The sequence below is a fragment of the Leguminivora glycinivorella genome, chromosome 4, assembly GCF_023078275.1.
Source record: "Leguminivora glycinivorella isolate SPB_JAAS2020 chromosome 4, LegGlyc_1.1, whole genome shotgun sequence".
Classification (NCBI taxonomy): domain Eukaryota; kingdom Metazoa; phylum Arthropoda; class Insecta; order Lepidoptera; family Tortricidae; genus Leguminivora; species Leguminivora glycinivorella.
The window spans coordinates 28,179,695-28,203,748 of record NC_062974.1 but is presented as its reverse complement, the minus strand read 5'-3'; the positions used below and the strand labels follow the sequence as shown (position 1 = coordinate 28,203,748).

Sequence of the window (24,054 nt, the reverse complement as noted above, 5' to 3'; positions counted from 1 at the left end):
TCGTCCACCCAACGAGCCTACACTCACTACTGATACCGCACGCACAGAGCACATTAAGAATGTAGACCAAGTTGTCAAAACTGAGGTTCAAAAGTGAATGAAACTTACCTAAAACATAGGTCAACGGGTGTTAGTAATATTTTTCAGTACAGATGGATGGATTTACGCACTAGTGCGAGAAGTGGTTAATTTATTGTCAGGTCGAAACTTCGGAGAGCCATCTGTACTGAAAAACGTCTTGCGAAAAGGTAATTCGTAACTCGTGTCAATTTAAAACACTCCGTTCGGTCGTGTTTTAATTTATCGCCACTCGTTTCTAACTTCTACTATTGCATGTTTCTAAGTAATAATTATTATCACTGAGGTTATAGTATAATAACCAGTGATACTCAAAAATCTTCGAAACATGTCGCAATTTTCGCGAACGTGAGTAACCGTATGTTAGAGCGTTTTCTCCACACGGGGTCTATACCCTACAAAATCCAAACGCTTGCGCGATCTATCTCGCTCCCAGCGCCATCTGTTGACGATATTAATAAACAAGTCGTGTCAAGTTCTTCATATTATATCTTCAAGATTACATATTTTTCATCACACTCGCATACTAAATGTGCTATTGCACGCAGGCGGAGCGTGAGTTATAGAAAAATCGTTCTGAGTTATAGAATAAGTTAAGAAATTTATAGTACTGTATTCAACTCTTTTTTACCTTTTTGCATACTTTTTATAATGAAGGTGTGATGAAAAACATTGTGTGTAACTCGGGACGTATAAATATTACTAACTCGAGTCTCTCGTTAGTAATATTCAAGTTCCTCCCCTTGTTGCACAATGTGTTATAAGTTTGACGTGTGTGTCTGTCTGTCTATTTGTCTGTTTGTGTGTGTGTCTGTCTGTGGCATCGTAGGTCCTTTACGGATGAGCCGATTTAGATTTAGTTTTTTTTTGTTTGAAAGCTGAGTTAGTCGGGAGTGTTCTTAGCACACTCCCTTTTGCTGTGTACTTGTACACTCCCTTTTGCTGTGTACTTAACACAGCAAAAGGGAGTGTACAAGTTTTTAATGGTTTGGCAACGCGCATTGTGACACTCCTTGAGTTGCAGGCGTCCATAGGTTACGGTGACCGCTTTTTATCAGGCGGCTTTTGCTTGTTTGCCACCGACGTAGGTCGTAGTATATATGTCGGGGTTTTTTTTCTAAATTTTAATTTTGTGATTAGGTTATAGTTGTAAATTGTTCTTGTTTCAGAAATATTTCTACATCAGTCGCTAACAAAACATATCTATATATTATATAAAACAGTATAGCTATCCTCAAAAACTTGTCTAAAATGAAGGTGGCCACTTTTACCTATGCAAGTACCTGGGGATAATTACATAGGACGGACCGCAAGTGCGTTTTCACATTCGGATGTAGGACCGATATCCCATACATTACAGGCGCCATCTTGGATTTTTTACATTGAAATACTTCCGACATCGGATAACGGATCGGAAATGTGAAAACGGACTAACGTTGGCTTACATTGCAGGGTCCCCGCGGGCACTCGGAGCCTGATGCTGATGCAAGCTGTGGACTACTGCCAGCAGGAGCAGGAGAACGACTTCAAGTTCACCAAGGAGTAAGTCGCTACTGCCACAGAATATATAATAGTACAAGTACAGAAGGCTCACTCCTTTGATGTTCACAATACGCCGACATTCTAAATTCTTACTTACATCAAAGACATATGTAACTCCGTATAGACAGCTAAAGTATAAGAAAAAAACCGGCCAAGAGCGTGTCGGGCCAAAAAAAAAAAACAGAATTTAACTTTAATTTTATGATGTCACTTCTGTTGAATACCTATACTTATACTGGGGCCACCCCATTACTTAGGCCCATTTGTACCAACCTGAGGGTTAGTGGGCTGTCATCTGTCAAATTCCATATAAAATGGTAGGGTTCGTTGGTGCAAGTGGCCCTTAGTAATTGAAACTGCTGCTACAAAATAAACCTTCCTTAGAATAAATCCCAGTGTGTCTTCCAGCGAGTTGTCGTGGACGCAGGTCGGGCAGGAGCTGACGCGCTGGGCGCGCTTCCTGGAGAACTACCACTCGGACACCATCCAGGGCATCGTGGGGAACGGCGGCGTGTCGCGACACGAGATATGGCCGTGAGTACCACGATACATGTTCATAATGCTATGTGCTGCTAGTGAGACAACTGATACGGCGCGCTTCCTGGAGAACTACCACTCGGACACCATCCAGGGCATCGTGGGGAACGGCGGCGTGTCGCGACACGAGATATGGCCGTGAGTACCACGATACATGTTCATAATGCTATGTGCTGCTAGTGAGACAACTGATACGGCGCGCTTCCTGGAGAACTACCACTCGGACACCATCCAGGGCATCGTGGGGAACGGCGGCGTGTCGCGACACGAGATATGGCCGTGAGTACCACGATACATGTTCATAATGCTATGTGCTGCTAGTGAGACAACTGATACGGCGCGCTTCCTGGAGAACTACCACTCGGACACCATCCAGGGCATCGTGGGGAACGGCGGCGTGTCGCGACACGAGATATGGCCGTGAGTACCACGATACATGTTCATAATGCTATGTGCTGCTAGTGAGACAACTGATACGGCGCGCTTCCTGGAGAACTACCACTCGGACACCATCCAGGGCATCGTGGGGAACGGCGGCGTGTCGCGACACGAGATATGGCCGTGAGTACCACGATACATGTTCATAATGCTATGTGCTGCTAGTGAGACAACTGATACGGCGCGCTTCCTGGAGAACTACCACTCGGACACCATCCAGGGCATCGTGGGGAACGGCGGCGTGTCGCGACACGAGATATGGCCGTGAGTACCACGATACATGTTCATAATGCTATGTGCTGCTAGTGAGACAACTGATACGGCGCGCTTCCTGGAGAACTACCACTCGGACACCATCCAGGGCATCGTGGGGAACGGCGGCGTGTCGCGACACGAGATATGGCCGTGAGTACCACGATACATGTTCATAATGCTATGTGCTGCTAGTGAGACAACTGATACGGCGCGCTTCCTGGAGAACTACCACTCGGACACCATCCAGGGCATCGTGGGGAACGGCGGCGTGTCGCGACACGAGATATGGCCGTGAGTACCACGATACATGTTCATAATGCTATGTGCTGCTAGTGAGACAACTGATACGGCGCGCTTCCTGGAGAACTACCACTCGGACACCATCCAGGGCATCGTGGGGAACGGCGGCGTGTCGCGACACGAGATATGGCCGTGAGTACCACGATACATGTTCATAATGCTATGTGCTGCTAGTGAGACAACTGATACGGCGCGCTTCCTGGAGAACTACCACTCGGACACCATCCAGGGCATCGTGGGGAACGGCGGCGTGTCGCGACACGAGATATGGCCGTGAGTACCACGATACATGTTCATAATGCTATGTGCTGCTAGTGAGACAACTGATACGGCGCGCTTCCTGGAGAACTACCACTCGGACACCATCCAGGGCATCGTGGGGAACGGCGGCGTGTCGCGACACGAGATATGGCCGTGAGTCTAATATGTTTTACATCATACCCGCACTTTAAGGCCTGATTTAGACGGCGTGCGAACTCGCATGCGATTTTAGTTACATTGCGGGTTGTTGAGATTACATACAATTTTGCACAGCCATCAAATAGGTACCGAAATGTAATAAAACTCGTATGCGAGTTCTCGTACCGTTTAAATGGGCCCTAAATGTGCTATTGTACGCAGGCGGAACGTGAGTTATAGAAAAATCGTTCTCCCAAGGGAATAATGAAATTTCTTGTACCGTACTTGACTTTTTTACATCTATTTACATATGTTTTACATTGCGAATGTGATGAAAAACATTGTGTGTAACTCGGGGAGTATGAATATTACTAACTCGAGTCTTTAAATCGCTCCGGCAAGCCGTCGCGATTTAACTTACTCTCGTTAGTAATATTCAACTTCCCTTGTTGCACAATGTACTATTACTTCCAGCATGGCGTGGTTCACAAGTGCTGGCACGAATTTAATAGGGAATATGCATGATTTTTTAGATTCTGCTAGTTACATAAACTACATTACTAAAAATAAATATTACACATGCAAAATATAAACTAAGAAACTAGAAAAAATAAAATTAAAACCACTATCATTTACGGGCAATTTAAACGCGGCCATTTTGGCGCGCTCGATCGAGTGTACTCTGACGTCACACGCCTGGCCATACACACGAGTGGGAGCGAGAAAAGAATGACTGTTTCTCGCTCCCACTTGCAGAGGTTAAGTCACGTTGCATTTTAAGAATTTGTGCGGGATTTAAAAAAGCCACTTTTTGAAAAGTCAAATTAAAATTTGATTTTCACTATTAATTACGACAAATTTCGAAAGTATTTTGTAAACGTATGTTTTTTAGCAATTAAAGATTACAAATAAATATATTGTGGCCATTTTAGAGTTACGTGCATATTCGCCATTATGAGATAATTACGCTGAAACTAATACTTGATTGAGAACGGCACAAATACTCATTGGACTGTATACTGTTGTTGTAACTTGTAGGTGTCCCTCATAAGCCTGGCGTTCACTTTGGCGGTGTCGAGCCGCGTCGAATCGAGTCCTCCGTACATTACGACCGGGGAATTCTAGTCGATGCGTCGCTAATGGACACAGTTTCATAAGAAATGCAGTTGGCGAATTAATGAGATTCGTTCGTTCGTGCCTATTTTCGTGATTTAATTTAAATTAATTTCAACAATTATGTCTACCTTTTTACAAAATGGAATTGTGTTCGTCATAAACTTATATAAACTTTTTAAACAGGGAGATAGAGCAGAGCCACGGGGACCCGACGACGCTAGTCCCACTAGTGGGCCGCCTCGTGCTGGGCGGGCTGGGCTCGGCGGCGCTGGGCACGCTGCTGCAGTGTCTGCACGTCGCCGCCGACGCTGCGGGCGTGTTGCGACACCTTGCTGACAACAGTGGACCCAGGTGCGTATAGCAGTCCCACTAGTGGGCCGCCTCGTGCTGGGCGGGCTGGGCTCGGCGGCGCTGGGCACGCTGCTGCAGTGTCTGCACGTCGCCGCCGACGCTGCGGGCGTGTTGCGACACCTTGCTGACAACAGTGGACCCAGGTGTGTATAGCAGTCCCACTAGTGGGCCGCCTCGTGCTGGCCGGTCTTAGCTCAGTCCGGCTTCACCACCACTAGCCTTGATCGTTTTTTTTCTGTAATGTATGGCATCTATGTCAGTTTTTAATTATGTAAATATTATTTTGATTTTGATATAGAAAAATAAGCAAACAGTGGTTAGGTTAGGCATTTTCAAGAAATCTTCCATAAAACAATTGCTTCTTGATAGCTTTTGTAACTACTAGAAAGTCAAGATACTCCCAAATTCCCAATACATTGACACAATAAACATGTTTGGGTTTTTCACATCATTCAATCCGATCTCAAATCCATCCAATCAGATTCGGTCAAAGCCACAAAATAAGAAATAAAATATTCTGTATTATAGTTTAAAATGTCTAAATCTAAACGAATTTCATACTAAACATTTCCACGTATATGTATTAAACGTGTGTGTTAATGTGGGTGTTAAGTCTGCAAGGCTCAAGTGGGATTGGGCAGGACATGTCTGCCGAATGCATCCAGATCGGTAGGCCAAATTGGCTACCGACTGGACACCACAGATTAGCCGGGGCAGAGGTAGGCCAAAGAAAAGATGGCGGGATGACCTCGACGCATTTTGCGGCGACTGGCCGGAGCAGGCGGCAAATCGGGATGAGTGGCGGAAGAAAGGGGAGGCCTTTGCCCAGCAGTGGGACACAATTATAGGCTAGGAAAAAAAAAAAAAAAAAATGTATTAAACTAAATGCTCATACTTTCCCTTACCATTTTCAGCGACATTCCAGCCCTAGTGACCCGCATCATCCAATACCACAAAGAAGGCATCAAACTCCCCGAAGACCTGATAGAAACCGTCATGGCCAAAGCCACTGAGGCCGGTCTTCCCCCTCACAAGCAGATCGGCCTACTCGCCTTGAGCGATAAGGGGAAGATGGAACACACGGGGGACGTGGCTAAGGTGGCGCGGTACACTGTGGACTTGATCAAGACGGAGTTTGGTAATGAGGAGTACGCTGAGCAGTTGACAGGTCAGTGCTTTTAGAAGTGTCTTTCAGTGAGAAGATATAGGTGAAATACATAGGGTGTTTGGATAGACTGCTTGAAACATAAGTAACGAATACAGAGAGCTCGTTATCATACTTAAAGGTATTTAAGCTGGTCTGTCATAAGCAGACCGGTCAACTAGTTTTCAGCGATGAAGGGAAAATGTAACATTGCAATTTTTTTTACATAAAAACACTTCATACCTAGCGTGAACCAATCGTACTTCATACCAATCGTAGCGATTTGCACAAATTTCTGCGTGCGAAACAAACCATTATGTCTATGCATACTTTTTTTATGTCAGAATATTATGGAACTTTTACATATGTATATTTGTTACGAGCAAAGGTTTTAGGGTTTCGAAGTTTTAACGCCATGATATAATATTACATTTCCAGAGGAACAACTGATGACGGATGGAGGCAGACGACAGGCGCTCACACAGTTGCTAGAACTCGCGGACACGTTCGCGCGCAGGAAGGCGCTCGTGGACGTCGTCAACTGCTGGCCGCCCAGTCGGGACAGGTATTCTAAAATGTATACTCTATAGCTACACCAAACTACTCCAAATTAAGCACGGCGCAGGGCCGGATCTGCTAAATAATTGAAGATATTATAAATGTTATTAATGTATTTGTATTCATGTCAAAACATACGGGTACCTATGTATATTTCACATTTAATGTGGCTATTGACTTAGCTTTTTTTTGTCTTTTTTTTCTCACTTAATGGTCTCACCGGAAGACCAGCGCTGGAAGTCGCCAGCAATATGCTGAGGTGTGGCCATTTCGTGGCACTTTATTACTATTATATGTCAGTGTAAAATTGTTTATTATCTGTGTGCTTTCGAATAAAAAGTATTCTATTCTATTTTATTATATTCTTTGGATTAATTGCAGAATAAATGTTTGTATTTTGTATTTGAATGGCTCAAGTGTTACATTCAATCACTAAAATGTGTATAATTTGATAGAACGACAATGTTTTTCGGAAATAATCGCTCTGTAAAAACAAAAAAATAGTCAAAAAATATAGATAATCCGTTGAAATATATAAAACATAATGGGTTGAACTGAACCGATGGGTTTCAAATATTATGCATAACCTAACCACAAAATTAAAATTTTGAAAAATCCCCCGACCGTGACCCATAGTAGACTGATTTTCATGAAACATGGCTAAGAACACTCCAGACTAACTCAGCTTTCAGACAAAAAAAAAAACTAAATCCAAATCGGTTTATTCGTTCGGGAGCTACGATGCCACAGACAGACACACACACACAGACAGACAGACAAACAGACAGACAGACACGTCAAACTTATAACACCCTGTCGTTTTTGAGTCGGGGGTTAAACAATGGTTATAAATGTTATAATAAAAAAAAACTTTTTATTTAATTTTTGCTTTTTCAGCGAATCCCGCAGCATCCAGTTCCTGTACCTTCAGAACTTGTTGTCCGACTGCGAACAGCACGAGGCGAGGGTAGTCATCAAACTGTTGCTGCGGCGACCACAACTGACACCTCAGGTACTAATACCAATATAAAAATACAAAGTGCAGGGGGGTTACCATGACGTGCTAAAGCCGTTCAGTTTAGGTTGAGAGAGAGGGACGGAGCTATGTAACTGCTATAGCTGTGTCCCTTTCTCTCAACCTAAACTGAACGTCTTTAGTACGTCATGGTAATCCCCCAGATCGTAACTTCAACTCGTACTCGTGATAATGTACATACATCGATCCCAGCGCGCCCTCACGAAACGGCAAAGGAGATAAAACGCCGCCGGAGGACCAAGTTTCCCCCCTCTCGCTAGGGGAGGGGAAAGAAACAGCGAGCCCCACATTAAGAGTACTGTCGTACAGTATGGCCACTCCCGCTCCCCGCTGAAAGTGCCGCCCACCCACTCTCGGTTACCTCACAGTTAACGCCTGTCAAAACGCGAACAGTCGACCTGTCATATTTCACTCATACAAGCATGGTACGCGTTCACCTACACGAGCTTAGAATGTGTGCTAGGAACGCGCCTCTTTGATCGCCAGTGTCCGAGATGGGCCCACACACATCGTGCGTAACTGCAATCCCACTTGTCAAAAAAAGGTAAAAATACCAATGTAAAAAGTACAAATTGTTTCAAAGTCAGACACTTGGATTTAGGTTAGGACTCAGTTTTTAGATAACTTACTCTCATATTTTTAAATTAAAGGAAAAATGGAAAAATTCGCACCTCCGGCAGGACTCGAACCTGCGACCTTTGGCCTTGCGGGGGGTCGCAGACGTTTCTGCATGATAAAAAGCAAAAACTTACTCTCGTTAACAATATTCAATTTCTGCTTCACATTCCACACTGTACTATTGTATTGTAACATATTTCTGTTTCAGGAAGTCAAATTACTAACCTCGGACGTTTCGGGCGAGTCAATTGTCAGCGCGCTGTGGGTGGTGTTGTTGGCCAAGAGCGACCGGGAGCAACTACTGTACCTCGCCAACAAACACAAGGTAAGCGCCTCGACGTGTCGATTTGGTTGCACCGATTTCAAACTAACCTAACCCAAGTAATATTAATAAAAATAACAATAAATCAATAGAATACGTATAAACAGCGTTACAGTGGGTCATAATCATGACAAGTTTGAAAAACGATGTTATTATAAAATTTACAATACATTTTCTTTTCGTCTTACAAAACTTTTTTGTTTCAGAACTACCTCTCGAGCATAGTGGAAATCGAAGACGACCTGATTAAAGAGCTACTCGACAACGACTATTTCACCGCCATAGTCCCCACGCCGCTCTACTCCGCGGCCATCAACTACATCGTGGGCAGCGAGGCCGCGGACAACGCGTACTCCATAGAGTGGGCGGTCGCGGAGCTGCGCCGGCGCCGCCACAGCGCCGAGGCGGGCCAGCTGCAGCTCATGGCTGTGGGCGTGCCCGCCGCGCTGCGGGGGTTCACGCAGTCTGTGTTGTATTGTAGGAATTTGTTTAAGAACTAATGCAGGTTATGGCATAACTTATTGAATTATTAAATGATGCAATCGGTATTTGTGTTTTATTTACTTTTGTAGTTCTTAGCATGTTTGTTAATTCAAAAATCTAAAATAAAAAGTTAGCTAGGCATGCATACTACTAGCGCCATCTATTTTAAAATTTTGAAAGCGGGGTAAATGATTAATTTTACAAAATTTGTATTTAATACGCTTAAGGTATCGTATTTTAGTATTAGTAAAGGCGATAAATGGTTTATGTATTGAAAAAATAACACCTAGTCATTATGTTCATGTGTGAAGAATTATTTTCACATATTTAAGCGATTACAAAATTATATGAAAATGTACGAAAGAAGAGAACTACTAGCGCCATCTATTACAGGTCCGTGTAAACGTCTATTTTTATAACCCAAAATAAAATCAGTATTTACATTTATATTTACGTATTCGATATTTTTTATCTTTTCAACTCATGATTTAGTACAAAAGAAATGGAATTATGTTTTGTCAAAAAAATAGTTTATCAACAAAACCACGGTGTAACAACGAAACGCAATTATCTGCTGTCAAATAAACGTCAAAGTATTTTAAGAGGTTATGTTTCTTCGACAATAAAATACATAACAAATTCTTGAGAAATTAGGAAACATAAAAACTGTAACTATGTTAAGCGCGATTAGAAATACGTTGCGGGTCCCCTTGATAAACGCGGCGCGTATGTTCCAAACTTCTGCTCCGCTAGACACGGAGAAATTTGACCACAAACGGATACCAGCCACCGATGAAGGAGTTCAAGGAGAGAAGATCGTGGATTTGGATGCTGTGCTCAAGCAGTAAGTGGATTTAGTCGTTGTATAGCCTATTGCATAGCCAGTGCCTCTCGTAAAACTAGTTTTTAGTCAACAGAAATTCTTCTCTTACTTAGATTCGATTGTTTGTAATTTTTAGGTATTTTTTACGATTTTTGCTCGTAAATTTTATGAAAGAAAACTAAATCACTTACATGTTTTCGGATGATCTTTCCTGACCTTGTTTGCGTTACTTTTCTGCAGGTCCTACTAAATTACTGATTATTTTCTAGTAGTTTAATGTAACTAAAACAAACATAATCTTTCAGAAAGCAGAATCTATTCCCAACGCTAGAATCCGACGACCACCTATTTGACGGCACACCGTACAAACAGTTGCCGATCTGCAACATCCGTGTCAGCCACAACAACACCATCGTCACCATGACTGATCACACCGGGGTCGTGAAGATCATCAAGTCCTGCGGCATGGAGGGGTTCAAGAACACTAAGAAGGGGACCAATATTGCTGCGCAGACAACTGCTATTAGTTTAGCTTCAGTAAGCCAGATTTTTTTTATAATCACCAAAATGTTACAACCTGTCATAAATGCTCAATATGATGATTATCAAAACACAATTTTTTTTAATACACATGGTGTTCTGTGCAAAAAAGAAATCAGCCTTTATTTACCTTGCACATATCAGATCACACAAGTTTTCATTTGCATTGGATCTAAATGTTTAGTGTATAATTTTGTGTTTGTTTTGCAGAAAGCAATTGACAGAGGCTACAAGACAATCAGAGTGAAAGTGAGAGGCCTGGGACCTGGCAGATTAGTGAGTAATCCCTTTTTCTACATTTTCTATTTCCTAATGTTGAACATTACATACAAGAATTTGTCTTGACAACTGGCAAATTACATTTTGAGTTATTAATTGTGATTCAAAATAGAATGTGAACTCTTTTTTATAGGCCTCTGGACAGGGAGACACAGGTTAAACTGATTCAGCAGCAGTGGTAGCTATTATTTAGAGAAAGAATAGCATAACTTTAGGGTTTCTTGTCAAAACCCATCACTTTTAAAATATGGATAAGAATTTTTTTTTACGAGATAGGAGGCAAACGAGCAGAGGTTGCCTAAAGCTAGGAACACACTACGCGGACGTCCGTCGTAAATCGACCGCGGACAGGAATCTGGACAATGGAAATACACATAACCGTGCAAACTATCGGTCGACGGACGCGGACGTGGCCTTGTGCGCACGGACGTCCGATCGAAATCTGGCTCTCTGGATGTTTTGTTCCGTGCACACTGATAGGTCGCGGTCGCGGTCGTTTTACGACGGACGTCCGCGTAGTATGTTCCTAGCTTAATGGGAGGGATTGAAGGTGCATTGTTGGCCTTTAACATTGGAGTGCGCTCTTTTCAGAAGGGTCATGTCATATTGTTCCGGTACTGCGCCAGGGTACGTAACCGAATGGCACAAACGCTCGTAGATATTTATCTCTATCGCTCTTGCACATCGGCGCGACAGAGCCAGACTACCTTTCGCGGGGTTTCGTTTTCGTTTTGCGTCGCAGAAATGCCATTCGGCTACGGGGCCAGTACAGTACAGCTGAAGTGTTTTCCTTTGTGAAAAAAAGTTAATATTAAGTTTTATTGTTACAGGCTGCTGTAAAGGGTCTGCAGATGGGAGGCCTACAGATTGCCTCCATCACGGACGCCACCCCCGTCTCGTGGAACCCCCCGCGCCCGAGGAAGGCCAGGCGACTGTAATACAGCATTTACCTTAGATTACCCTGTAGTATACTGAATATATTGGTTATTTAAAATAAAATTCTTTATTAAAAATATTATTTTATTTACAATTATATTAAACATAAAGACATTCAATTGTACAAGTCTGCTATTTATATTTTATTAGGGTTTCCCCAAACCTATTGACGCCGATTCGGCTTATGGAGGCACTTACGCGTCGTCGGCGCTGAACGCATCAGCATGTTTGTACTAACGAGCGATTTTTGGTCGCCGACAGACGATTCTGCGTCGATAGATTTGAAAAATGTATCCGATTGAAAAATGTACTACTAATATTTTATGTACATAGGTACTGGAACTGTTATGAAGCCCATATAGTCTAGGGACACATGTATGTTGTTCAAAACTTGATGACGCATACTAGAACCCGTATTTGGACTGAGTCTGCCGCTTGGACTGCCTGTTGTTCGCCCATTGGTTCTGTAGCTCCACCTCGTTTGCTTTAGCCTGAAAATTAGTGAAAAGAATAATATAATGAAAAGTTGGTTGGAACGGCAATTATGGAAAGAATTAAAAAGTATATTTTCGCATTACATCTGTCTGTACCTATAACTCACTTTTAAGAGTTATAGGTACAGACAGATGTAATGCGAAAAGCTTTTCCTTCATATTAGTGTGTTCATATTTGTCATGCTAGTTCAGACACAGTCATTGAGTCTTGTACTGAGACTGACGTAAATACCATGACACGTTTTTACTGAGACTGACTGAAATATCACAAGGAATTTGGAAAAAAGGCTTTTTATTATCTATTTTTACTCCTTGATTTGCAGGCGTCCATAGGTTACGATGACCGCTTTCCATCAGGCGGACCGTATGCTTGTTTGCCACCAACATAGTATAAAAAAAAATCTGTTTTTAAATTGAATCCATATTTCCAGAATATGTACATATTGAACAATCAATTTCGCATGGACCATAAATGGCTCAAAAATGCCATGAAGTGTTTTCAACATTTCTTCATAGAGCAGCGGGTATAACATATTAGTGTGATAAACTTTATCGCGTCAGTGCGTCCCTATTGCACTTACAAATTGTGTGAAAAGGACGACTTGACCGTGCTTGCCTCCCTGGGTTCATGAACATACCTGGTGAGCGAGATATGTGATCTGGTGCTTCCTCTTCTGCTGGCTGGTGGGCTCGTTGCCCTTCCTCTTGCTGCTTGAGACGCGCTTGCTAGTGTCGTCCGTCAGCCCCTTGGCGAGCCACTCCCGTGCGTCCGCTAGGACCTCGCTCTGGTTCACATCCACTATTTGGATGTCCTCGCGTTTCCGCTTGCCGCGAGCGCCGCATAGTTTCATGATCTAAATATGTTTGATTAATTTAATTTCAAGTCAGAGCCTTATGTTCAAACATTCTGCTCTTCTGAGCAATTGTCCATTTTATAGAGAGGAGAATAATGCAAGGAGTGAGTGGTCAGATGATAAATAGGAATTATTTTTTATTGAAATAAGAATGTTGCGGAAATTGTACATTAAATATCAAATTTCAAAAACAAATGTGAGTGTGTTTAGTAAAACGTCCCACTTTGTCGGTTACCATTAAGGCGAGATTTACTTGTATCTTTATATGAATAAACTGACAAAGCTGCTTTATATCAAACGACAAAGTGGGACGTTTTCCCGTGCACACTCACAAATTTTCTCAACTTATTGGGTTTGACCTATCAATCACAAATCAAATGTATGTTTGTCCTGCCTAACTTCAAGTGTGCATGTCCTGGTTGGGAAAATGCAATATATTTATAAACTATATTCATCAATATGTATACTCAATTGTACAGGACTATTAGGGTCTGTTATAAAATGTTGATTAGCAAAAGGCTACAAAAATACATTAAAACATATTTATGATCTTAAATTACCTATTAGTTATCTGAATTTTTTTTTACAAAAAAATACTTACAGCCTCTTCATCCAAAGCATCATTACTGGATCCTTGCGCCGCATATCCATTCTCATACCCAGAGCTAGCCTCATGTTGATAATCATAACTGCTAGATTCGGAATATTCTGGCTGCACAGTCTCTGCTGTATCTTGCTTGAAATACGATTGAATATCCCTCGGTTGCTTAGGAGCAGGAATACCTTCTTCTTTTTTTGATATTACTTTTTCATCTATATCTAACGGCATATCTTCTGGCAGCTCAACCGGTTTGTTAATAGAGAAGAAATCATTTTGTACTTCATCGTCACTATCATCTGAATAGTCTATGGCTAGAGTGGGTTTATCCTTTTTGATTGGTGGTAAAGGCACTTTTTTCTTTACAGTTGGATTTGGTTTAGGTTTTTGTGTGAGGATGTGAGGTATTAAGGATTTTGTTGTTGATAACACTGCATTTCTAGGCTGTGGTAGTATGCTTAGAAGGCCTGACTTTTTCTGAAAAGATGGATATCACAATATAGGTCACAGTTATAAATAAATAAATGTGAACAAATAAACTTCATATAACCTAACCACAAAATTAAAAATTTGAAAAAACCCCCGACCGCGACATAGTGGACCGATTTTCATGAAACATGGCTAAGAACACTCCCGACTAACTCAGCTTTCAAACAAAAAAAACTAAATCGAAATCGGTTCACCCGTTCGGGAGCTACGGTGCCACAGACAGACACACACACAGACAAACAGACAGACAGACAGACACGTCAAACTTATAACACCCCGTCGTTTTTGCGTCGGGGGTTAAAAATTATGGATCATATAGAAATAATAGTTTGTGAATAGTGCATAACGAAAACTTGGCAACCAAAACCTTTTACACACTGTTTTCATATACTCTGTGATGTGATGGATGTAAACAGATTCCACTTACCCCATTTACTTTCTTGGGCTTTACCGCAGGCGCTGTGTCTTCTACATCTCTGAACTAAAACAAACAAATTCATTTATTAAACATTGTTTAAAGAGGTTATGGTAAGATTGTAAAAATACTTACATCACTGAGTGAGGGTACTGTAATTTTAGCTTTAGGCTTCACGATAGGGATGTCCGTTTCTTTTTTGTGTAAGAATTCGTCATCTTCCTCTAACACTGCAGGCTTTTTGTTCGAGGGTTGGGGCAGCAGGTTGAATAAACTCTGACTGTTCAGTTCCACATTATCCACTGGTTCTGGTTTTGATATTAATAGTTCTGCAACTAATAAACATTTTATTGTCCGATTGATCGTAATAAACAATTTCAAATGCACTGCAAATTGACTAATACAAGTCGAGTGCCTTACCTTCCTCTTTCTTGTTTAAAATGACTACAGAAGCTGTTGCTCCTTCGTTATCTTCATCCTCAAATTCACTAGAATCACTATTATCATAAGCTACCAAAGCCATAATTGTTAGTTTTGAATAAAATTAGAGTTTTCACAAGTGTTTATTTTCGACTCTTCTTCGCTTTCCTTAAATTTTGACAGATGACACGATTGACGAGCCGGAGCCACAGATAACGTAAAAAAATTAGTTGTCTGTAAAGTCGGTTTACGGACGGTAATTTAACGTGATAACGTCAAACATTACAGTAGTATAGACAGGGGCGGTCAGAGTATTGCAAAAGGGGCCCGATTCTGGGACTTTTGACGTGATAACGTCTAATAACTCGTTACTACGGGCAGCATGCACGAAAAAGATGACGTCATTGTCCCGTTTTCCAAGAGAGCGAAAGCGCCATCTATTGGCGCGCATAGGAACTAAGCGGCTGATCGATGCGCTCGGTATGGTTGTAGCGTGTGGCCTGAGTAAAGCACCACAGCTGCGACAGATGGCGCGCCCGTGTTTATTATTTTTGAGTGTTTGTAATTTAAAAACATGAAAGATTGCATTAAAATAAGCATCTTTTATAGAATGAAGTTGTTTGAAAAACCTACTTATTTAGGAGTTCGAGCAGTACGAAGTTGCGAATTTTCCCATAGTATTTAATTTACTAAGGCGCCAGAAACTTAATAAATTTACGATGATTTTTTTTACCAATATAACCTATGTTAATATTGATAAATCATATAGAACACGTTTAAATAAGGATGTTTTGTTATATAAACTTTTTCTTCTCCATTAATATTTACTGAGACATTAGGGTTCTAAGATTAGTAAATGGCACTAGCACTTTAATAAAATTAACGCGTGTCTCGCAAACGGTCTAGGATACAAAATGACGACTTTTATATAGGTATAGGTTAGGTTCGTTAGGTATCTTCAAACGGCCGAAGGCTCCTATTCTGTGCAGTTTCTGTAATAAGCGGGGCTCCGTCGATATCGCTTTCTGTCTCTGGCGCCTTAGTAATGCTACGGGAAAATTTTGCAACTTTGCACCACTCTAACTCCTAAATTAGTAGGTTTTAAAAAAAACTTTAATTTATAAAAGATGCTTATTTTAATGCATTCTTTCTAATAAGAACAAAACACTATGCTAGAAAGAGTGCAGAGGAAGTTCTGTAGGCACATTTACAAACGACTGTACGGATATTACCCATATATGTATCCATCTCTATTCGTAACAGGAATGGTTGGTCTTCAAACTCTAGAAACCAGACGGAAACTGCTGCATATTATGCATTACCGCCAACTGTTTCACCATAGAGTAGATGACGCATCCGTGCTTGAGAGAATGGGGCTGCAAGTGCCAAGAGCGAATGTGGTGGTTGGCATGCCGGGCGCGGTGCCGGCGCGGCGGCGGCGGCGCCTGTTCGCGGCGGCCGGCGCACTGCTCGAGCCCGAGCTGCTCTTAACCGCATCATGTTGGAGACAGACGATATTGACATATTTGCTGATAGTGTTGGTGGGTTTTACAGAAAACTCTTAAGGTTTATAGACTCTACACTCCTTAGGTGATTAATGTAATAACCATAGTTTAACTTTTAAGTGTGTTTGCTTTTATTTATGTCAATATAACATGTACATAATTATATTACCACATAAGTGCTTTGGTGAAATACTGTTAACTTTTGTGTATTTTTTTTAAATAAATAAATAAAAAAACTTGAAAAAAGTCCCAGAATCGGGCCCCTTTTGCTATACTCTGACCGCCCCTGTCTATACTACTGTAATGTTTGACGTTATCACGTTAAACTACCGTCCGTAAACCGACTTTACAGACAACCAATTTTTTTTTCACGTTTTTTTGTTCTTATTTGAAAGAATGCATTAAAATAAGCATCTTTTATAAATTAAAGTTTTTTTTAAAAACCTACTAATTTAGGAGTTAGAGTGGTGCAAAGTTGCAAAATTTTCCCGTAGCATTACTAAGGCGCCAGAGACAGAAGGCGATATCGACGGAGCCCCGCTTACGCTTACGCGGGGCTCCTATTCTGTGCAGTTTGGCCTTCGGCCGTTTGAAGATACCTAACGAACCTAAACTATACCTATATAAAAGTCGTCATTTTGTATCCTAGACCGTTTGCGAGACACGCGTTAATTTTATTAAAGTGCTAGTGCCATTTACTAATCTTAGAACCCTATATAACCCCATAAATATTAATGGAAAAGAAAAAGTTTATATAACAAAACATCCTTATTTAAACGTGTTCTATATGATTTATCAATATTAACATAGGTTATATTGGTAAAAAAAATCATCGTAAATTTAGTAAATACTATGGGAAAATTCGCAACTTCGTACTGCTCTAACTCCTAAATAAGTAGGTTTTTCAAACAACTTCATTCTATAAAAGATGCTTATTTTAATGCAATCTTCATGTTTTTAAATTACAAACACTCAAAAATAATAAATGAAAATTTTTCACAAAATTTTTCTGTCCTAAAATCGGGCCCCTTTTTGCTTATACCCCAACCGTCCATACACAAACCACTTGCTTTCGCTTGCGGAACGGGACAATGACGTCATCTTTTTCGTGCATGCAGCCCGTAGTAACGAGTTATTAGACGTTATCACGTCAAAAAGTAATAACTTTAAAGTGTCGACAGACATACATACCGTACCTTGGTGCGACGCACCGTAAGTGAGAGCGTGAAATTAAGATCTCTCTGTCCCGTTCTTACTTATGAGGCAGGCAGGCACCTCGACCTTGGTCAGGTACGATTGTCTGTAATAGCTGTTATAAGAAACTTGGCTCGATATATCCTTGTATCTGAAACTCGACAAAATTAAGTTTAAAAAAAAAAATTGTTTGTCTGTAAAGTCGGTTTACGGACGGTAGTTTAACGTGATAACGTCAAACATTACAGTAGTATAGACAGGGGCGGTCAGAGTATAGCAAAAGGGGCCCGATTCTGGGACTTTTTTCACGTTTTTTTATTTATTTATTTATTTATTAAAAATACACAAAAGTTAACAGTATTTCACCAAAGCACTTATGTGGTAATATAATTATGTACATGTTAAATTGACATAAATAAAAGCAAACACACTTAAAAGTTAAACTATGGTTATTACATTAATAACCTAAGGAGTGTAGAGTCTATGAACCTTAAGAGTTTTCTGTAAAACACACCAACACTATCAGCAAATATGTCAATATCGTCTATCTCCAACATGATGCGGTTAAGAGCAGCTCGGGCTCGAGCGGTGCGCCGGCCGCCGCGAACAGGCGCCGCCGCCGCCGCGCCGGCACCGCGCCCGGCATGCCAACCACCACATTCGCTCTTGGCACTTGCAGCCCCATTCTCTCAAGCACGGATGCGTCATCTACTCTATGGTGAAACAGTTGGCGGTAATGCATAATATGCAGCAGTTTCCGTCTGGTTTCTAGAGTTTGAAGACCAACCATTCCTGTTACGAATAGAGATGGATACATATATGGGTAATATCCGTACAGTCGTTTGTAAATGTGCCTACAGAACTTCCTCTGCACTCTTTCTAGCATAGTGTTTTGTTCTTATTAGAAAGAATGCATTAAAATAAGCATCTTTTATAAATTAAAGTTTTTTTTAAAACCTACTAATTTAGGAGTTAGAGTGGTGCAAAGTTGCAAAATTTTCCCGCAGCATTACTAAGGCGCCAGAGACAGAAAGCGATATCGACGGAGCCCCGCTTATTACAGAAACTGCACAGAATAGGAGCCTTCGTCCGTTTGAAGATACCTAACGAACCTAACCTATACCTATATAAAAGTCGTCATTTTGTATCCTAGACCGTTTGCGAGACACGCGTTAATTTTATTAAAGTGCTAGTGCCATTTACTAATCTTAGAACCCTAATATCTCAGTAAATATTAATGGAGAAGAAAAAGTTTATATAACAAAACATCCTTATTTAAATTGGTTATATTGGTAAAAAAAATCTCTGGCGCCTTAGTAAATACTATGGGAAAATTCGCAACTTCGTACTGCTCTAACTCCTAAATAAGTAGGTTTTTCAAACAACTTCATTCTATAAAAGATGCTTATTTTAATGCAATCTTTCATGTTTTTAAATTAAAAACACTCAAAAATAATAAACACGGGCGCGCCATCTGTCGCAGCTGTGGTGCTTTACTCAGGCCACACGCTACAACCATACCGACTTTTGTGTCAAAGTGACAGTCAGCAATGTCAGATTCCACATTGGTCATTAATTTTGGAATCAGCACCCCCTAAAACCTATTTTACGACACCCATGATGCCTTTTGTGTCAAAGTGACAGTCAGCAATGTCAGATTCCACATTGTTCATTAATTTTGGAATCAGCAGCAGCACCCTCTAAAACCCATTTTACGACACCCGTGACGACTTTTGTGTCAAAGTGACAGTCAGCAATGTCAGATTCCAAATTGGTTATTAATTTTGGAATCAGCACCCCCTAAAACCTATTTTACGACACCCATGACGACTTTTGTGTCAAAGTGACAGTCAGCAATGTCAGATTCCACATTGTTCATTAATTTTGGAATCAGCACTCCCTAAAACCTATTTTACGACACCCATGACGACTTTTGTGTCAAAGTGACAGTCAGCAATGTCAGATTCCACATTGGTCATTAATTTTGTAATCAGCACCCCCTAAAACCTATTTTACGACACCCATGACGACTTTTGTGTCAAAGTGACAGTCAGCAATGTCAGATTCCACATTGTTCATTAATTTTGGAATCAGCACTCCCTAAAACCTATTTTACGACACCCATGACGACTTTTGTGTCAAAGTGACAGTCAGCAATGTCAGATTCCACATTGGTCATTCATTTTGGAATCAGCACCCCCTAAAACCTATTTTACGATACCCATGACGACTTTTGTGTCAAAGTGACAGTCAGCAATGTCAGATTCCAAATTGGTCATTAATTTTGGAATCAGCACCCCCTAAAACCTATTTTACGACACCCATGACGACTTTTGTGTCAAAGTGACAGTCAGCAATGTCAGATTCCACATTGTTCATTAATTTTGGAATCAGAACTCCCTAAAACCTATTTTACGACACCCATGACGACTTTTGTGTCAAAGTTTACAGTCAGCAATGTCAGATTCCACATAGGTCATTCATTTTGGAATCAGCACCCCCTAAAACCTATTTTACGACACCCATGACGACTTTTGTGTCAAAGTGACAGTCAGCAATGTCAGATTCCAAATTGGTCATTAATTTTGGAATCAGCACCCCCTAAAACCTATTTTACGACACCCATGATGATTTTTGTGTCAAAGTGACAGTCAGCAATCTGAGGTACTACATATTTGTAATCTGAAAGTAATCAAGTCAATAATTTCAGTTATTTTAAATCGACTATGATTCCGAATTATTGGTAATAGTAATTATTGTATAGATGATTAGTGATTCCTTTATATGTAATGGTAATTTACCGTTTCACTTGATTACATTACAAGTAATCTGACACCCAGTAGTGGATTACAAAGTAAAATCAAGTAATCGTGTAATCCGGAATCGATTACGATTTGCCCATCTCTGCGGCGCTGCTGCAAGTTTTGAGACAGAAGTATATGCTAGAAAGAGATGCAGATATTTGCCACTCACTCTTACCTATAGTTGCGTCTCAAAACTTGCAGCAATAACTTGCTTAACGAGAACAACACACGGGCGCGCCATCTGTCCCAGCTGTGGTGCTTTACTCAGGCCACACGCTATAACCATACCGAGCGCATCGATCAGCCGCTTAGTTCCAACGCGCGCCAATAGATGGCGCAAAAACTATATTGCGAAACGGGACAATGACGTCATCTTTTTCGTGCATGCTGCCCGTAGTAACGAGTTATTATGGCCGCTGTACATATATGGCCAACGGTTCCACCAGCCCTTTGTGAAACCCCTTGGCCAAGATAAGAGCCGCTGTTTACACATTGGCGAACCAATCACTTGGCATTGGCTCTTCATGAAAGATGGACGTGGAATGGAAAAGTCTAGGAAATTCTAGGTCATAGACGTTGTCAGAAAAATTTGATTAAAAAATAATAACCCCGTAGTAAAATTAAATTATTTGAAATATTATCATTTTTTTGAATATTCTGATAAGAACATTTATCTTTTTTAGGAAATACATTAAATATTTGCAAGGTTATTTTATTTCCTAAAATCTACACTATTATTGGCATAGATAAACTTATTATTTTCGTAAATATTTCACTACTGTCCTCTCTGACGGCTGACGACCAACTGAATGAAGCGCCAACGTGTAAACGCAGTTGGCCATTGGCGCCAAGATCCTTTGATGTGTGGACAAAAAGCCGACACCAATCGGTTGGCCGGCAAGCGCAAGCGCCAACTGCCAACTTACGGCCAAGTAGCCCTCTACACGCTTGGCCAAGGGGGTTGGTGAAACCGTTGGCCATATGTGTACAGGGGCCATTAGACGTTATCACGTCAAAAACATACAACCAGTCAACATTACGCGAATTTTCCAAATTTTCTTGAAGAATTGAGCTAAATAACTACATACAAAGCTACATAAAGTGATTGTTTTGCATAATTCAAAACGGTTTTGTAGTGTAATAAGATTTTCATGTAAGTTTCTCAACTGAGTTTTGCTAACTAGTTTTATTTACGTTGCCAGAGGTTACCTACCTTCAGGTGTTTATTTTTCTCGTATACTGTGGAAACCTTACCCCTTCTTTGGTACTTAAAGTGTTTCATGTCGCTACATATACCATTATTCAGATTGCAGCACCATGCCAAAGAAATTTGTTGGTGAAAACAGCAAGGCCGTGGCAGCTCGGCAACGCAAAGAGGATGCCAAGAATGAAAAAGATGCGAAACTCAAGAAGATGATCGAAGACGCGGCGTGGGAAGACAATGACGATAAACTTAAAAAGAAACAACAAAAAAAGGTGGGAATTCGCGTTTTCAAGTTACTAATTTTTGACTCATTTATAAGACGATGTTGAAGAGTCAGTAGGACTTAGCTATGGCTATGACTGTTATATAGATCTTTGACGTCACTTTTAATTCTATGTAGTTTTACAAGTACCCCTACTGAAAATGATTCCTAATAAATCTAATAATGTATTTAAATACCATTTCATGTTTAATTTATTCAAATTTTGGTACTTGGCGAAAGTCTAAAATCTTAAGACTATTTCTGATTGTAATCTAATTAGAAAAAAAAAATCTAAATTGTATCTTCATGCTTGAGGATTTTTATACAGGAAGATCAAGAAAAAAAGCGTCTAGAGCAGCTACAGAAGAAGCAAGAGGCTAAAGCTCTTCTAGAAAAGGAGATGGAATCTATAAAGAGCACTACTACTAAGGTGGCTCCGGCGCCCAAGATCACACGCGCGCAGATCGCCAAGATCCAGGAGAAGAGTGTCAAACCGGAGCCTCCCAAGCCAGCGGTAAGGCTAAGTATATGCACATTTTACATTTCAACAAATCATATTATGTATGCATTTGTTTCTTATTGGGTCCACACAGCAAGGCGCGTCCCGGGGCAATGCGATTGCATGGTAAACAAAAACATGCTATGAATATGTGCCTTGGTCAAGGCAGTATGTGCATTTTGCTGTGACGAGCAAGCTTGCCGTCACATATACTGACCCCCCCTTATTCATAATCATACTCTAAAGTTATCAAGCTGATAAAGTTTTTTTGTCCCTTTCCGACATATTAGTGTGATAGAAAAGGACAAATGAAAAAGTTTACATTGCCTCGCAACATGCCTCTCTCTGGATCCAGCTAAATATTACTTAAATAAGTAATATTGTTCTTTAGTAATATTTTTCACTGTTCCTCTTTCTCTTGCAGCCTGCACGAGTGGTTGTGGAGGAGCCTCCACTGGAGGAGAATCTCAACAGGATACAGTTGGACGGCGAAGTGGCACAGTCTGTGGATGAAGCCATTTCTCTGCTCAGGTAATTCAATTGTAAACTCAGTGTTGAAGACTATTAGGCCACTGTAATCATTTTTAAAAAAAAATTCTCAACTTACATTTCGTCACTACTTTTAAAAAAAACTTGTATCTTCATCTGTCAATGAAAAGAAAATTGTAGTAAGTATGTATGGAATGCATATCGACTTACTGCGTTTTAACTTTGAGGAACAGCGTGAGATACGAGATTTTTTAAAAGTAGTGATGATTTGTAATAAAATAAAAAATGTAGAATTTGCTCCAAAAACTCTTGGCCAAGCTTCACTAAATCAGTTTTCTCTCCATCTTGCTTAAGATCCAACTTAGCAAATAGCATAACTAATTTTCAGTACAGATGGTCGTTTTTTTACGCACTAGTTCGAGAAGTGGTTCATTATATGCCAGGTCGAAACTTCGGAGGCTCATCTGTACTGAAAAACGTCGTTCGATACACGTGCGAAAAGGGAATTCGTAACTCGTGTCGATTTAAAACACTCCCTTCGGTCGTGTTTTAATTTATCGCCACTCGTTTCGAACTTCCTCTTTTTCGCACTTGTATCGAAATGTACTATTTCAATAAAGATGGGGCCATAACCTTTATATTTTTTTCTAGTGACAAAACAGAAATCGACAGGCATCCTGAAAAGCGGCTTAAGGCTGCATACACTGCCTTTGAAGAAGTCACAATGCCGCGCCTCAAGGAAGAGAACCCCACTCTCCGTCTCTCACAACTCAAGCAGCTGCTCCGGAAAGAGTGGCTCAAGTCTCCGCAGAACCCCCTCAATTCTAAGATCAGTGCTTAGGTTACGTGTTGAATTAGTCATGTTGAGTGACATGTAAAAGCACTCTGAAGCTATTATTAAATTTAATTTTGTAATAAATTTTGTTTATAAAAAAATTTGGGCCACGAAGAATCTTTTGCAGGTAAAAGTTGGCCTTTAGACAAGTTGGCTAGAGATTGTACCTAAAGCCCTATGTAAATTAAATGTCTTGATAGCACGCTAAAGTTGCCTAGTTTCTTTTTTTGTGTACAT

At 40.7% G+C, this 24,054-nt stretch overlaps 4 protein-coding genes across 7 annotated transcripts in view; 3 read left to right on the top strand and 1 right to left on the bottom strand.

Annotated features, from left to right (window-relative positions):
- Positions 1–9,240, top strand: part of LOC125225066 (NBAS subunit of NRZ tethering complex-like) — a 77,407-nt gene extending 68,167 nt beyond the window's left edge. Inside the window, 9 exon segments of the mRNA XM_048128583.1 lie at positions 1,531–1,620; positions 2,029–2,154; positions 4,849–5,020; positions 5,023–5,159; positions 5,931–6,184; positions 6,599–6,725; positions 7,616–7,730; positions 8,581–8,697; positions 8,901–9,240. Coding sequence (XP_047984540.1) covers positions 1,531–1,620; positions 2,029–2,154; positions 4,849–5,020; positions 5,023–5,159; positions 5,931–6,184; positions 6,599–6,725; positions 7,616–7,730; positions 8,581–8,697; positions 8,901–9,194 — 1,432 coding nt within the window. The 3' untranslated portion in view covers positions 9,195–9,240.
- Positions 9,241–9,777: 537 nt separating this feature from the next.
- On the top strand, positions 9,778–11,832 carry LOC125225062 (28S ribosomal protein S11, mitochondrial). The gene is made up of 4 exons (XM_048128578.1): positions 9,778–10,021; positions 10,306–10,537; positions 10,751–10,816; positions 11,650–11,832. Exons 1-4 carry the CDS (start codon positions 9,852–9,854, stop codon positions 11,755–11,757), a joined length of 576 nt encoding a protein of 191 aa, XP_047984535.1. The 5' UTR covers positions 9,778–9,851; the 3' UTR covers positions 11,758–11,832.
- A 54-nt stretch (positions 11,833–11,886) lies between these two features.
- On the bottom strand, positions 11,887–15,198 carry LOC125225055 (proline-rich protein PRCC). Of its 2 annotated transcripts, none has more exons than XM_048128567.1 (6): positions 15,026–15,198; positions 14,741–14,934; positions 14,618–14,671; positions 13,705–14,178; positions 12,888–13,103; positions 11,887–12,246 (listed from the first exon to the last, which is right to left on the bottom strand). In XM_048128567.1, exons 1-6 carry the CDS (start codon positions 15,126–15,128, stop codon positions 12,160–12,162), a joined length of 1,128 nt encoding a protein of 375 aa, XP_047984524.1. In that variant the 5' UTR covers positions 15,129–15,198; the 3' UTR covers positions 11,887–12,159. The 2 variants fall into 2 exon arrangements, with proteins under 2 accessions (XP_047984524.1, XP_047984523.1); XM_048128566.1 differs by having other exon boundaries at positions 11,888–12,246; positions 14,741–14,940.
- A 6,350-nt stretch (positions 15,199–21,548) lies between these two features.
- Positions 21,549–24,029, top strand: LOC125225061 (coiled-coil domain-containing protein 124). Of its 3 annotated transcripts, none has more exons than XM_048128575.1 (5): positions 21,549–21,681; positions 21,835–22,004; positions 22,323–22,508; positions 22,918–23,024; positions 23,634–24,029. In XM_048128575.1, the coding sequence occupies exons 2-5, from the start codon at positions 21,846–21,848 to the stop codon at positions 23,821–23,823; spliced, it is 642 nt and encodes a 213-aa protein (XP_047984532.1). In that variant the 5' UTR covers positions 21,549–21,681; positions 21,835–21,845; the 3' UTR covers positions 23,824–24,029. The 3 variants fall into 3 exon arrangements, with proteins under 3 accessions (XP_047984532.1, XP_047984533.1, XP_047984534.1); XM_048128576.1 differs by lacking the exon at positions 21,549–21,681 and adding an exon at positions 21,727–21,747; XM_048128577.1 differs by lacking the exon at positions 21,549–21,681 and having other exon boundaries at positions 21,837–22,003; positions 22,321–22,508.
- Positions 24,030–24,054: the final 25 nt, after the last annotated feature.